The sequence below is a fragment of the Contarinia nasturtii genome, unplaced genomic scaffold, assembly GCF_009176525.2.
Source record: "Contarinia nasturtii isolate CC-2019 unplaced genomic scaffold, AAFC_CNas_1.1 Cnas_scaffold_78, whole genome shotgun sequence".
Taxonomy (NCBI): domain Eukaryota; kingdom Metazoa; phylum Arthropoda; class Insecta; order Diptera; family Cecidomyiidae; genus Contarinia; species Contarinia nasturtii.
Window position 1 is genome coordinate 1,218,088 of NW_022197436.1, and position 12,880 is coordinate 1,230,967.

The window sequence follows — 12,880 nt, forward strand, 5'->3', positions numbered from 1 at the left end:
TTCTTCCTCTTCTAATGCTAGAGCTAAAAACCGTTTTGTAAATTGAATTGGGTTTTTTATATTGGCACACGAGCGCCCATACATAAACATGTGACCGACGTTATTTCCGCTGGAAATGATACTAACAAGACATCGTTGGTTTGTATTGCAAATGTTGTTATCACCCGTATTTTTTTTTGTTGTTGTTCAGCAGCAAGTTGTACATTCAAAAACGCACCAATTCAATTGCATCGTATGGCATTGACTTACGCTAATCACCTATTCACACCACACAATTTTATATCTATATAAATAAATTTTTTAACACATATATAAACACTCAAGTGATTGTCCAAACAATTTGATTTTTTTGTCTCAGCAAATTTATGTATATTCAAAATAAAAGCACATGTTCGATTTTGATCGCAATTTGATGTGAATTTACATTTTTAAAAAAATGAACTACATTTTGTATGTGTGTGTATCTATTTGCAGCATGTCCACAATGGATGGCAAACAGACGAACCATCAAATGTAATCGCGGATCGTTGCAGTCGGAGTCGCATCAATTCTGCCATTTTTGTTTCTTCCGAAGGTCGAGGATTTGACTCAATCGAATTTTTACGAAGGCATGGATCGCAAAGTGTACTGTGTCGCAAAGCGCGCAGCGCTGAAAATATCACCGATGAAGATCGAAAGGTTTGTATGCAGTTCTTTTTTTTTTAATTGGAAACAAAATGATAAATAATCAAAATGTATTCCTTTCGGTACTGTTTCGAAGTGTGACACTTAATGGACGCTGATTTAAAACCAATGAGAATGAAGTGGATATTGAGGAGACTATTTTCTCTTCAGTGAAGAGTAAAAAGAAGATTTTTAAATATCCATAGTTCAACTCTCTATAGTTTTATGTATCGCCCAATCCTCAAATGATTTTTTTCACGCATTTTTTTTAAATAAGCTTTTCAAATTTGTCAAAGTTTGGCACAAAATTGAAGCTCAAAATGAGAATAAATTGGCGGCAGTTCGAAATTTTGAACTTTAAATAGTTTTTGCTTAGCTGAATGACGTGACGCTCACATGAATTTTTCCAAATTTTCTTCGAAACCCATTGAAAGCAAAAACTATTTAAGGTTCAAAATTTCGAAACATATCCAAAGTTGAAATGTGTAGTTCAGTTCCAGTTTGTCATGCAAAATTTATTGATTTTCAAAGTTTTATCATAATAATATTTGACTAACATTATTGTTTTGTTGTTTTTGTTTCTACAGCGTCGTTTCTCCGAAAATCGTGAATGGGAGAATGATGAGAATCGAATGTTACGCGAAACAATCGAATTGGAAGTGGAGTGTCATAATGATGGTGATCTATCGCAAATTGAAGCCATTACAAGCATGACACCGTTGACGTCGGCCGGCGGCGGTGGCGGCAGCGTCGGTGGCGGCAGCGTCGGTGGCGTTGGCGTCAGTGGTGTGACCGCATTGGCGACCACAAGTGCAGCTGCCATGAGCCAAATAACAGCAAATACAGCATCGGCAACGGCGGCCTCCGTATCAACATCGCATTCAATTCAACAGCAACAGCAGCCAATATTACAGCAGCCACAGCTAAAGCATCCAGCACCCAAATTAACCAATTTGCCAACGTTATCAATATCGGGACCTCATTATGAAACCGATGAAATTTTGTAACATTCAAATTGGTGTGAGCTTTTAGTGTAGATATGCATATATATGTAAACAAATAAAGAAAAAAAGAAAAACAAATATAAAATGCATATACATACACGAACCGATTTTATCGAAATCAATAACAATATGCAATTGAAAATGAACTCTTCCCCCTCCCCCTCCTTCAGCTCCCCACAAAATTCTTCTCTCAATTTTTCATTTTCCATTCGTTTGGCGACGGTGGTGTGTGCACCGAAAATGATATGTGTGCCACAAACACACACTGAAAAATAGATACTGAATTAATTATTATAATTTCGGAAAAAGTTTTTATTATTATTGTCGCTCCCTCCTTCTGACTTCCCTTAAACGCAATCTGATCAAATGTAAAATTCGCGAAATTCCTTCAACCATTGTAGTGCAAATGCACGCTCGCATTTCTAAGATTGCACCGAAAAAAAAGAACGAAACAATATCGTTTTCTTCGATTCATTTCGCTATCTATACCCTTCTGAATTAACAGACTATATAGTTTTTACACAAACTTATTTCTCAGAAAGTAATATGTTAGACGAAAATGTGTGAAGCAATTCGCTCATTTGTACATATATAAGTTTAACTAATTATAAATGTAACACAGACAGCAACACTTTCAGTAAATTTATATAAACGTAACATTATTCGTACGTAAACGTGTTTAAAATGAAACATTAAATATGTATAATTTTTAAATCAATACCAATTTAAATTGTAATACAGCCAATTGAAATTCAAATGATGAACAATTATGTCCTCGGAAATGAATATAAAACAATGTATATTGTGTGTATTTTGATGAATGTACGCCCAAAAAATAAAAGCTCACATCAATGTAAAAATAAAATGATACTAAAACAAATAAAATTTCTTAGACTTAAAACAAAGATTCAAATCAGCTAGTACGCGGATACGAAATGCTGAATAAAAATACAAAACGATGATTGCCGAGAAATAAAGTTGCCACAAGAGTTTCGATAGCATCAATTTAATCGATTACCTTCCGCCCTCCGAGAGATTAGAACGCTTGAAAATGCTTCCGAAATTCTTGTTTGCATACAACGCAAAATGCAGCTAATTTATTGGTACACACACACACATCGATGATAGACAAAATGCCGAACAAATTTAAGATCGATTCAGTTTCGGTGTAACTTTACATTTTTATAGTCATTATAGTGCGCACCGAATCTAAAAAAAAAGTCATTACTTTCGGACAAAACATGAAAAAAAGCAACAACCAAAAATGAAATGAAATCGTGTCCTTTCACGCAACCATCGACTATTTACTCCACATTCATTTTCCTTACATAAACACCTACTATCGTTCTTTCTGTCATCACACACACACACTGTCTCTCCCATTCTCACGCAATTTACATCTTAAATGAGTTTGTCAACAAAGTGTTCCACGAACAAATTGTGTGTTCACACAATGCAGATGAAGAACAATAAACTCACAATTTCCACTACATTTTCATTTGTTTGTGTGTCCAATTTATTCTTCATTACACACACATTTTATAAGTAGTAACATAAGGAATCATTCGTTTTTTTTTTTCATCAGCTGAACACAGAGACGACATAAAAATTGCAACCATTAAAATGCAATCGAATGAGTCAAAAAATCAGTTAAATTCTTTTGTTGGACCCTTTTTTCGATCTATTTCGTTCATTCTCTTTTTTATGGGATATTGCGGTGACGACGAGAAAGAAAAAACGAATGTCGCACACTGTAAAACCGATGAGTTTTATTGTGCATTTGTCACGTTCACTAAACAATTTCGCGATGAACGCATCGAAATTTTACGATGTCATAAAATAAATGTAGTGCAGCATTGCTCAATGAAAAAAAAAACACACACACATACAAATTAATACACACACTTGAGCATAGAATGAGAATTTCGATTATGTGAAAAGAGAAAATAACATGCACACATGCATATATATAGAAAAAAGTGAGTGTGTCACATAAAATTTTTCGGGACAAGGACTCAAAATCACTTTAATTAAGTTGATGACCGTAACTAAATGGAGACCAATTCGATTATCACATGATTGCAAAACCGCAATCGTCCACATATTGCTTTTGATACAGTGCGCGAAATGGTTTTTTCTCCTCTTTTTTTTTCATTTGGTACATGTGGACGGTCAAATTTTGGAATCGCTTTCATATGCAGCAATGCACTTTTTGCTTGGACTAAAACTGGTTCAATCATGATACAAATTTGAACAACTTGAACCAACACATTGATTGAATCATAATGATTAAGAAATTTTAGTATACGGGAAAATCGAACGAGAGCAATTTACTAGCGGAATTTATGATTATTCTTAATGAAATTTCTATGTACGTGCTGCTCCTGGTGTCGTTTCAACTGCACATTTCAATGAATATAGCTTTAATTCTTAAGACAATATTAAACTCGCAATTAGACCAATATTTTGATAAAATAAATACAGAAACGAGCGATACACACACACATGCCATTGACTGAAACATGATGATTTGAAATGTATTCAGTGTCAGACAGAATGAGCAGGTACTTTAAGCCCATTTCTTTTTTATGGACTTGAGACGCTTATAAACATCGTAGAGCGAAAAAAAATTGGGTCTACCGAGGAGTCCTATTTTAGGCCATGCTGCAACGATCAATTGGAAATTAGAGAAAAAAAAAACAATATTTCAAGATATAAACCATGGCGCTGAAAATGCTCAGGCTGATAAATGCAAAATAGACAAATCTTTGAACATTTTCATTTTGCGGGACGGAACAACTAAATATTCCCTCCAAATATCGTTGAATCTCTCAACAAAAATTTAACAAGTTTTTTTGTTTATGCTGGTAACGTGTGACCATACGCACATATATACAACAAAATAATCGAACGATATTAAGACACGCTGATTTTTTTCTTTTCTATTCGTATTTAAAATGAATTTCGTTTGATCAAATGTCGATATTTCAAGAGAGCATTGTATGATTTTTGCTTATAATTTCCGAAGGAAAAAAACGTTCTCTTTTTTTTCTTATCATAAAACCGATTGAATCATGAAGTCAGCCTGAAGGCACATAAATTAAAGCGGTCCATTATGATTTTTTCTCTCTTTTCTCGGTAAGATTGCACTCGAATGAAACTTGCTGTCGAATTTGGAAAACTATAATTAACTACTTAAAGTATTGTTGTCGTCCCCATGCCTCCTCCGAGTCAAATGTTCAGAGTTGATCGAAGAAAAAATGACGAGGGGGCATACATCGTAACGAAGAACGAGGGGAAGAGATGTGGATGATTACAATAATTCTTATATTTAAAAAAAAAACCACTCGAATATGAGCAGAACAACTTACTACATGCCTTAGATGATCCATTTCACCAATAGAATATTTCCTCAACTATTTTATCCCTTTTATTGTACTTTTCTATTAATGATTAAATAATGAAAGATACACTTACATATAGAGTGTATACAATGCGTTTAAGGTGTAATTTAAAATTATGTATTAATAATTTCGATCTTAAATTTAAAAAGAAAAGTCACTTTGTTCTGCTTCAAAACAAATTAATTATAAAACAAAACACCGAAAGAAATTATGACCACTGACACGTCAACTGCGATTTAAATATCATTTGATCGCGTTTTTATCAATAGGAACGAAGATTCGCTGTTTTTTTTTTAAATAAATTCACAAAATTCGTTTGGATAAGAATGAAGCAAATGGGCAAAGGTAATGAAATGAAAGAGAGTTGAAAAAAGAAAACACAAAGCGAAATGAATAAAAAAAAACTATATACATTTTATTGTAGTTAATAAGATCATCAATGGTTTATAACGGTAACCACATATCACTCTTTTAGGCTATTCGAATATATTTAGGAACCAAAATTTGTAAAGCAAAAATTACGCGCAGTTTATTGAAAACAGTCCATATACCAAACGAATTCCCATAGTGCGATTCATTCAATATATTTAGGTTTTTTTAGTTAATTTAAAGATTCGCAGTTTATCATGTGACATATCTTCGATATGCACACTTGAATAATTCATTTAATATTTTGAAATGTCATCATTTTATCGATTAGTCATAGTCATTTGAAAATTTTATTATTTAATCGCATCAACATTTACCACAAAAAATGATACACACACAAAGCAAACACAAACGAAAAATGGTAGCCAAAAGAGTTGAAAAGCCGATTTTCCTTGCGGAAAGTACAAAGTAGAGACAACACCGCCAATATTTAAGTATATTTTTATATGTGGATAGAAGTTTGTTACGACCAATTTTTGTCCGTTTGGTGCCGATTCATTTTAACTCAATCTCACATCTTTATTTCATCGTTTTGTCTTCTTCCTCCTATTCTTTGGTCATCAAATAAAGAAAATCAAACGAATTTTCTTAAAAATATTTTCAGTTGATTAAAATTGGAGTGGAGTCTATCGAAAAATGGACGATATCAAATTAAATTTTCTGGAGATTGAAGGGAGTCCACTATTCAAAACAGCTGATGTCATCGCTGTTTTTTTTTTAATATAAAAGATCTTTGGCCATTTACCCTGGAACACCAATCCAACTATATTGGACTATGCGCACATAAATTGGTCCTAACAAAAACAACACCAAAAATCAATAAGAGTAAATAAAACAATTTTTTCAATTTTGTGAATTGACTGAATGAAATGGACACTTCAAAAAATGCCGAAGAAGAAAGAGAAATGACGAACCAATATTCGACATAATAATTTATCTTCATTGAAATGTTCTGGTTTTGGGTCATTTGAAATAAATTCGTTTTCGGTTAAATCCATTTTAAGTTGCCCATTACGTTGCGAACCCTTTTTTTTGTTACAACTCAATTTTCTCAATTTTTGAAGCGAGTCCAACAAAATGCAGACAAATCACACATTGAATATCATATATATATATTTGTTATTGAGATAAAGAGAGAAATGAAAGCGAGTCAAACAATGGAAATGTGTTTGCTTTTGGCTTATGGCGGTGGTATTTTATCATAATTAAGAATATATACATATGTAATGAAAATTGATGTGGACCGAATCGAAAACATATTATATTATACAATAAATATATATATACAGAAAATGGCAAAAGTTGCCATGCGGTGCGGGTCCAACGGTGTCACTTTGTAGTAAAATTTGATTAAGAACCGAACAAATAACATATTTCAATTATACTTATGAGCGTTCAAGAACTGTTTGAACACCATTTCAACATGATATGATATGACGATAAATTACAGCATTTTTCAATTTTTGTTCCTTTTCATTTTTCATTGGCAAATTGAGAAAATTGCAATAAGCACGATCACACCGCAATGGGAGTCGCTCACTTTTCAAGCATTAGTGAATATAGCAAATGTCCAACGATTTTTCTGCACACAATTATTTTCGATATTTTGACTGAGCCACTTCTCATGTCACCGAGGAAGAATATTGTGAATCTGCTTCGCTGTGAAATGTCAAATATATGAACGATGTGCAGGTGACGCTTAAGTGTATGGTCCTATGTTATGTGCACAAACGCATTTACTACGTTTGACACTTCACAATGAGGCTGACTGCCGATTTTTGCCATTTTTTTGAGAGCTGATGCAGTTTTTTCCAATTCAGCGCTGATACTCTGATTTTTTTTTTATCTTTTTCACGCCAACCAAATTGCGTTCCTCACTTAAGTAACAAAAATTAAAATTTGGTCGCCAGTTTTTATTTTTATGGTGAAGCAAAACATAAATTGATTTGAATTAAATTAAAAGAAATTTAAATAAAACCAGAAAATGTAAGAATAAAATAAAATAAGAAAAAAGAAACTTAGATGTAGGAAATGTGACGAAAACACAAACAGAAAAACAAATAGAAGGCATACACTGCCGTTAGAAAGTTTGAAACCAACCACATATTTTTCATACAAATTGACAATTTTTTTGGAGTTTCACATTTATGGAGACTAAATCTGAAAGTTTCACCAAAAAATATCTACGAGTTTAAAAAATATACCCGTTTGAATCTGATGTGTGAAAATTGGCAGATTTTGTATGAAAAAAAGCCAATGTATTAATAAATTTCAAAAGAATCGTCAATTTGTATGAAATTATATGAAAAATATGTGGTTGGTCTCAAACTTTCCGACGACAGTGTATGATGTGAGGAGATTTAATTATTAAGATGTGTATGATATCTATTCTACGACTTCGGCCTTAGCTTTAACATGAAAGGGAATGAAAGACCACTGATATATATTCCAAACCAAAAAAAAAGAAACTATATGTTGAGAAACAAAAAAAAAACTAAAAGAAAAAACGATACGTTGTCTATTTCAAATGTTGATCGAAATATGATTAGTAAAAAATGAACGTACCAGAGAATGGGTGTGAGACTTGATGAAGTTCTTCATAAGAAAATGTACAGCTATGTTGTATTTGTCAAGTCACACCCTCATTTTTCTGCCTTCAAATATATATATACATGTTTGATTTAAAATAGAGAAGAGAGCAATTAATAAATGATAAACAAACAAAAGAAAATAAAAAAAAATGGAGGAAAATCAGTGTGATCATCGATGCATTTCACTTTCAGTATCAAATCTAATAAAACTAAGCACATTTTAATATCGTCTATTTATACATAATAAGTATATACTATGAAAAAACAGAACATCGCATTGGTGTATGTGTATGTGGCGTGAACAACAATGTTCCGCATATTCATTTGTTATATCATTTAAAACACACACACACTCACACAAAACCGAACATTTAATTTGATTGTTGGTTTCTTTAGTCTCATTTTTGCAAATAATAACAAATGATCATTTAAAATAACAAACGATTATGATTACGAACTTTTATCTAGACTTTCTATCACTTTTAAATCTATCATATTTAACTATCTCTTGTCCCTTTCACCCTCTCTATTCCTCTATATTCTTGATCTATATATTATTCTCTCAAAACTAAACACTTTCACATACACACGACCACACACCAATTAAAAACTACGTGAACACGAAGTGATTTTTGAATTGATACAACATGGCACGTAAATTTAATTATATGCAAACTATATTCCGTGCTATAGTCGATAAGACTTAACTTATAAATAATAACAACAGTCGTGCGTTAAATGAAAACGAATTGTAGATGCAGCAAAACATAAAACAGAGACAAAAAAAAATACATATTTTTACGTAACAAACAGAAATAATATAAAAAAAACCATTGAGAAATGAAATTTTAAGCAAAGTTTTAGAAATTCAATATTTAATACATTCAGCACACACACACACAATCGCATGACGTAAAACATGAGATTAATTAGAGACAATTTATAATTAATTCAAAACAATTTTTGCTCAATCCGATTTCAATGATTTCCACTCAATTAACATACACTCACACAAAATGGAATTGCATATTTTCCAGTTAATAATAAAATAGTTTATATATATATATAGTTTATTTTGCATCAAACAAATTTTCAATCAATTTTGAATGTTCTTAATTGCTATCCCAAAACTCTTTTTTTTCATTATTTTGGTTACGTTATTTAACATTAAACTAAGAGAGATCATTTTCAAGTTCAACACACAACAAAAATAAATGAATAAAATAATGAACCCAAAATCACAGCAACAAACGAGAATCAACTTTATTTATTTTGGATATAGAATGATGAAATTATATAGATTAAATCCAAAAAAAAAATCATATATTAATCAATTATTCATAAGACAACAACAAACCAAATATTGTATGTGTGAATCAATATATAAAATAAAGATTATCATTTAAATTGAGAAAAGAAATAAAAAAAAACTAACATCGAATCGAGTGTTTTATTTTGTCATGAATAACAAATCTGTTTTCACCTTTGTTTTATTTTGATTCTCTCAAATTTGACGGTTAAACTGTCAGTTGGTGAGGAAAAATTATTTTTGTTTTAAACGCAAACACCAATTTACGTGGTGATTTACATAGAAATTCATTTCAAGTCCATTAGTTGCCATTATAATTTCGTTTCATTTGCCGATAATGATTTTTATGTGTCGAGAGTGTTCCAATCGACTAATGTTCAGAACAATTCAGCATCGATTAGCCAACACGATCCGATGTCATGCTGAGAATACCAAGAAAACGAATACACAAGGAATTCTGAGAAAATAGAACACGCATTTTTAGCATGATGAATTAATGCACAGAGACACATAACACCGAAAGAAATGCTATGGTATTTCAACGTGATAGAAATGGCTCCAAACTATAAATATCGATGATTTTTTCATCAGTAGAGAGAAGGTGATTGCTATTTTATTTGGTATTGAAAACGGTTTTTTTTTTGTACCACATATAGTGTATCGAAACAAAAGGCCAATTAATAAGAAATTTATTAGAATTAATATTTTTAAGTAATAGTTTAGGTTTTTATTAATTTAATCGGTTTTTTTAATGAATCGAATGATTCAACAGTGGACATATTATTCTCTTTACATATGCCATGATATATACGTACAAATACCAAAAAACGGTTGAATAAATTCTATATATATGCAGAATAGAAACCAAAGAGAAACTAAATATTCTTAAAAAAAACATCTTTTTGTACGAGAATTGGTAGCGACAACAACACTGACATGTAAACAATAAAGTGTGAGCGGTAACTTGGGTAACTTTAATCATTTATGCTCGTGCGCTACTCTAATTGAAAAGCGTATGAATTAGTAGTAGCAACTGACCGCATGGCTGTCTGAAATTCATAATCTTTCCATAGTTTTAGATTTTGTGCAAGAATTAATTTCTTTTTAAATTCGAAACCATGCGATACCAAGTTGATTCTAGATCAATAATCTAGAAAAAAAAATGTACAGTTCTATTTTGTTTTTACTTTGTATCTCCTTCTTCTCCTGACTCATATTAATCACCTGCCACTGATGCTGATGAACATCACAGTCACTTCGAAATGCATTCATTTATGGACGAATAAAATATGTATTTTATGTGACTGAAACTATCAAAATTTATTGCGTTTTTTCTTATCTTCAGCTGAATAAAGGAATAAGAACATACCATTCCATCAAACGCTTTGAGTATGCCATCGATAATAAAACTAAAAGATCGTGCATTTTGATCGTTTACAGTTTTTGATGTCAAGCGAATGTTCTTTTTTTTTCTCTGCTGTATTTTATTATGTATATTCGTTAAATTCAAATTCATTTTTGCCGAAAAATGCGATTTTGAAAATGGTATAAAAGCGAATTTTTTATAGCATCGTATTTAGTTGGTGAAATGATTTTGCTCCGCAAATTGTTCAATCATGCATTACTTCGGGAATTTAATATGTTGGTTAGTAGTTTTGTGCACATTTTTAGTTTCAGGTAAATTCAAGTGATAATTACTCTCGATTTGCGGTTTTGCGATTATATTTATATTTTTCGTACTTTTTTTTTGTATTTTAAAGCTGAAGAAGTGCAACAATTTGATAATGAGTCGTCAACCGTATTGATTGATGCAAAAAAATTGCTGAAATTTTCCCAAAAAGCGAATAAAAGCGATTGTGGCGAGAATGAAGAGTATCAAGAATGCGGCAAAAAGTGTGTGTTAAGCTGCCGATATCTTAGATCAACGCATGAAATAACACTGTCCAAAGATGATTGCGAAACATCAGAGTGTGTGAAAGGGTGCTTCTGCAAAAAAGAATTAGTGAGAAGTGGCGATAAATGTGTTTCAATTGCTGAGTGTTTGTTTGTTCAAAATCGATCGGACAGAGCGTTAAAGAATTCAACATTCGGTGAAACCATTAAAAGTTTCTCGGTGTGGAAACGTAAACCAGCACAACCATGTGCTGGTGCTGGATGTACACCCTCAAAAGGTCCGACAACTGTTCATATTCATAATCACAATCACATCAAAGTTGGTAAGCCGATCGTTTGAATGGTGTATCTTCTTTCGATTTGAAAATGCAACGGTTTTTTTCACTTGCAGTTGACGATGATTGTCAAGGTAACCATTGCAATGAATTTGGAGGTATGATTTTTTAAAAAAATATTTAATAATTTGAATGGAATAATATCCAAGCGAAAAATGGCAATCAGCTTCGACTAAAAAGAATATTGGTACGATCTATTCTCGTGTGTCGCTTGTGTGTATTGTGCTTAGCTATGCATAGCAACGTAAATAGAAGAGCGAGCATTTTATTTATACGGCCTTTTTCGTTTGAGACATTCACAGTGGAGCTGACTGCCTTTTTACAAATATCCAATGGATATTTGAAAAAAGGCAGTCAGCCCCACTGTGAATAAGAATCTGGAAGTAAAATTGTTCATGGAATGTTTAAAATGTTGTAGATGGAACCAGTGAAGATGGAAATAAAACGGTAATATAACTTTTCTTTGGTTATTTCAAAAATATTATGTGAAATATACTATCATTTCAAACTAAATAGGTTACAATTCGATGGGGTAGCGCCGAGTTTAATATCCCCCCAAATATCGTCTATAATATAACGATTCCTGGCATTGGATTGTTTACTGTTAGCACAAATGGTACAGTTCTTTTTTTAAATTACGGCATTCAATAATAATAACTGCACCGAACAGCGTTCCTTCGCCTTGGTGGTTTATTGAAAATAATTTAATTAAATAAGTATAATATAATACAATTTGATTTTTATCAAGCATTTTTGAGAGTGAATATGAAAAATTATTGTTTCTTTCCTTTCATGTAAATAATAATATAAATTTCATAAATCAATTCAAATTGATATATTTATCATTCCATTAATTAAGGCACAAACAGCACGACAACAGTTCAACAAACAATTAATGTTTCAAATAACTCACCCAACTCCGATACCACCACAACCTCCAAAACCCCCACCACAACCTCCACATCCATCACAACTACTCCGAGTACATCTGGAACCCCCACCACAACCTCCACATACACCACAACTACTCCGAGTACATCTGGCTCTTCCACAACGCAAAGTACCGAGTCTACTTCCTCCTCAGCGCAAAATACCACATCGACCTCCACATCAACGCAAAGTATCACATCTACCTCCTTATCAACGCAAAGTACCACATCTACCTCCTTATCAACGCAAAGTACCACATCTACCTCCTCATCAACGCAAAGTACCACATCTACCTCCTTATCAACGCAAAGTACCACATCTA

At 32.2% G+C, this 12,880-nt stretch overlaps 2 protein-coding genes across 2 annotated transcripts in view; both read left to right on the plus strand.

Moving 5' to 3' along the window:
- Nucleotides 1-2,413, plus strand: part of LOC116337609 — a 40,041-nt gene extending 37,628 nt beyond the window's left edge. Inside the window, exons 7-8 of the mRNA XM_031762291.1 lie at nucleotides 475-678; nucleotides 1,251-2,413. Coding sequence (XP_031618151.1) covers nucleotides 475-678; nucleotides 1,251-1,670 — 624 coding nt within the window. The 3' untranslated portion in view covers nucleotides 1,671-2,413. The remainder of the gene's footprint in view (nucleotides 1-474; nucleotides 679-1,250) is intronic.
- Nucleotides 2,414-10,992: 8,579 nt separating this feature from the next.
- LOC116337619 (cell wall protein DAN4-like) overlaps nucleotides 10,993-12,880 on the plus strand; it is a 3,562-nt gene continuing 1,674 nt past the window's right edge. Inside the window, exons 1-6 of the mRNA XM_031762302.1 lie at nucleotides 10,993-11,077; nucleotides 11,161-11,616; nucleotides 11,685-11,726; nucleotides 12,047-12,075; nucleotides 12,145-12,244; nucleotides 12,488-12,878. Coding sequence (XP_031618162.1) covers nucleotides 11,017-11,077; nucleotides 11,161-11,616; nucleotides 11,685-11,726; nucleotides 12,047-12,075; nucleotides 12,145-12,244; nucleotides 12,488-12,878 — 1,079 coding nt within the window. The 5' untranslated portion in view covers nucleotides 10,993-11,016. The remainder of the gene's footprint in view (nucleotides 11,078-11,160; nucleotides 11,617-11,684; nucleotides 11,727-12,046; nucleotides 12,076-12,144; nucleotides 12,245-12,487; nucleotides 12,879-12,880) is intronic.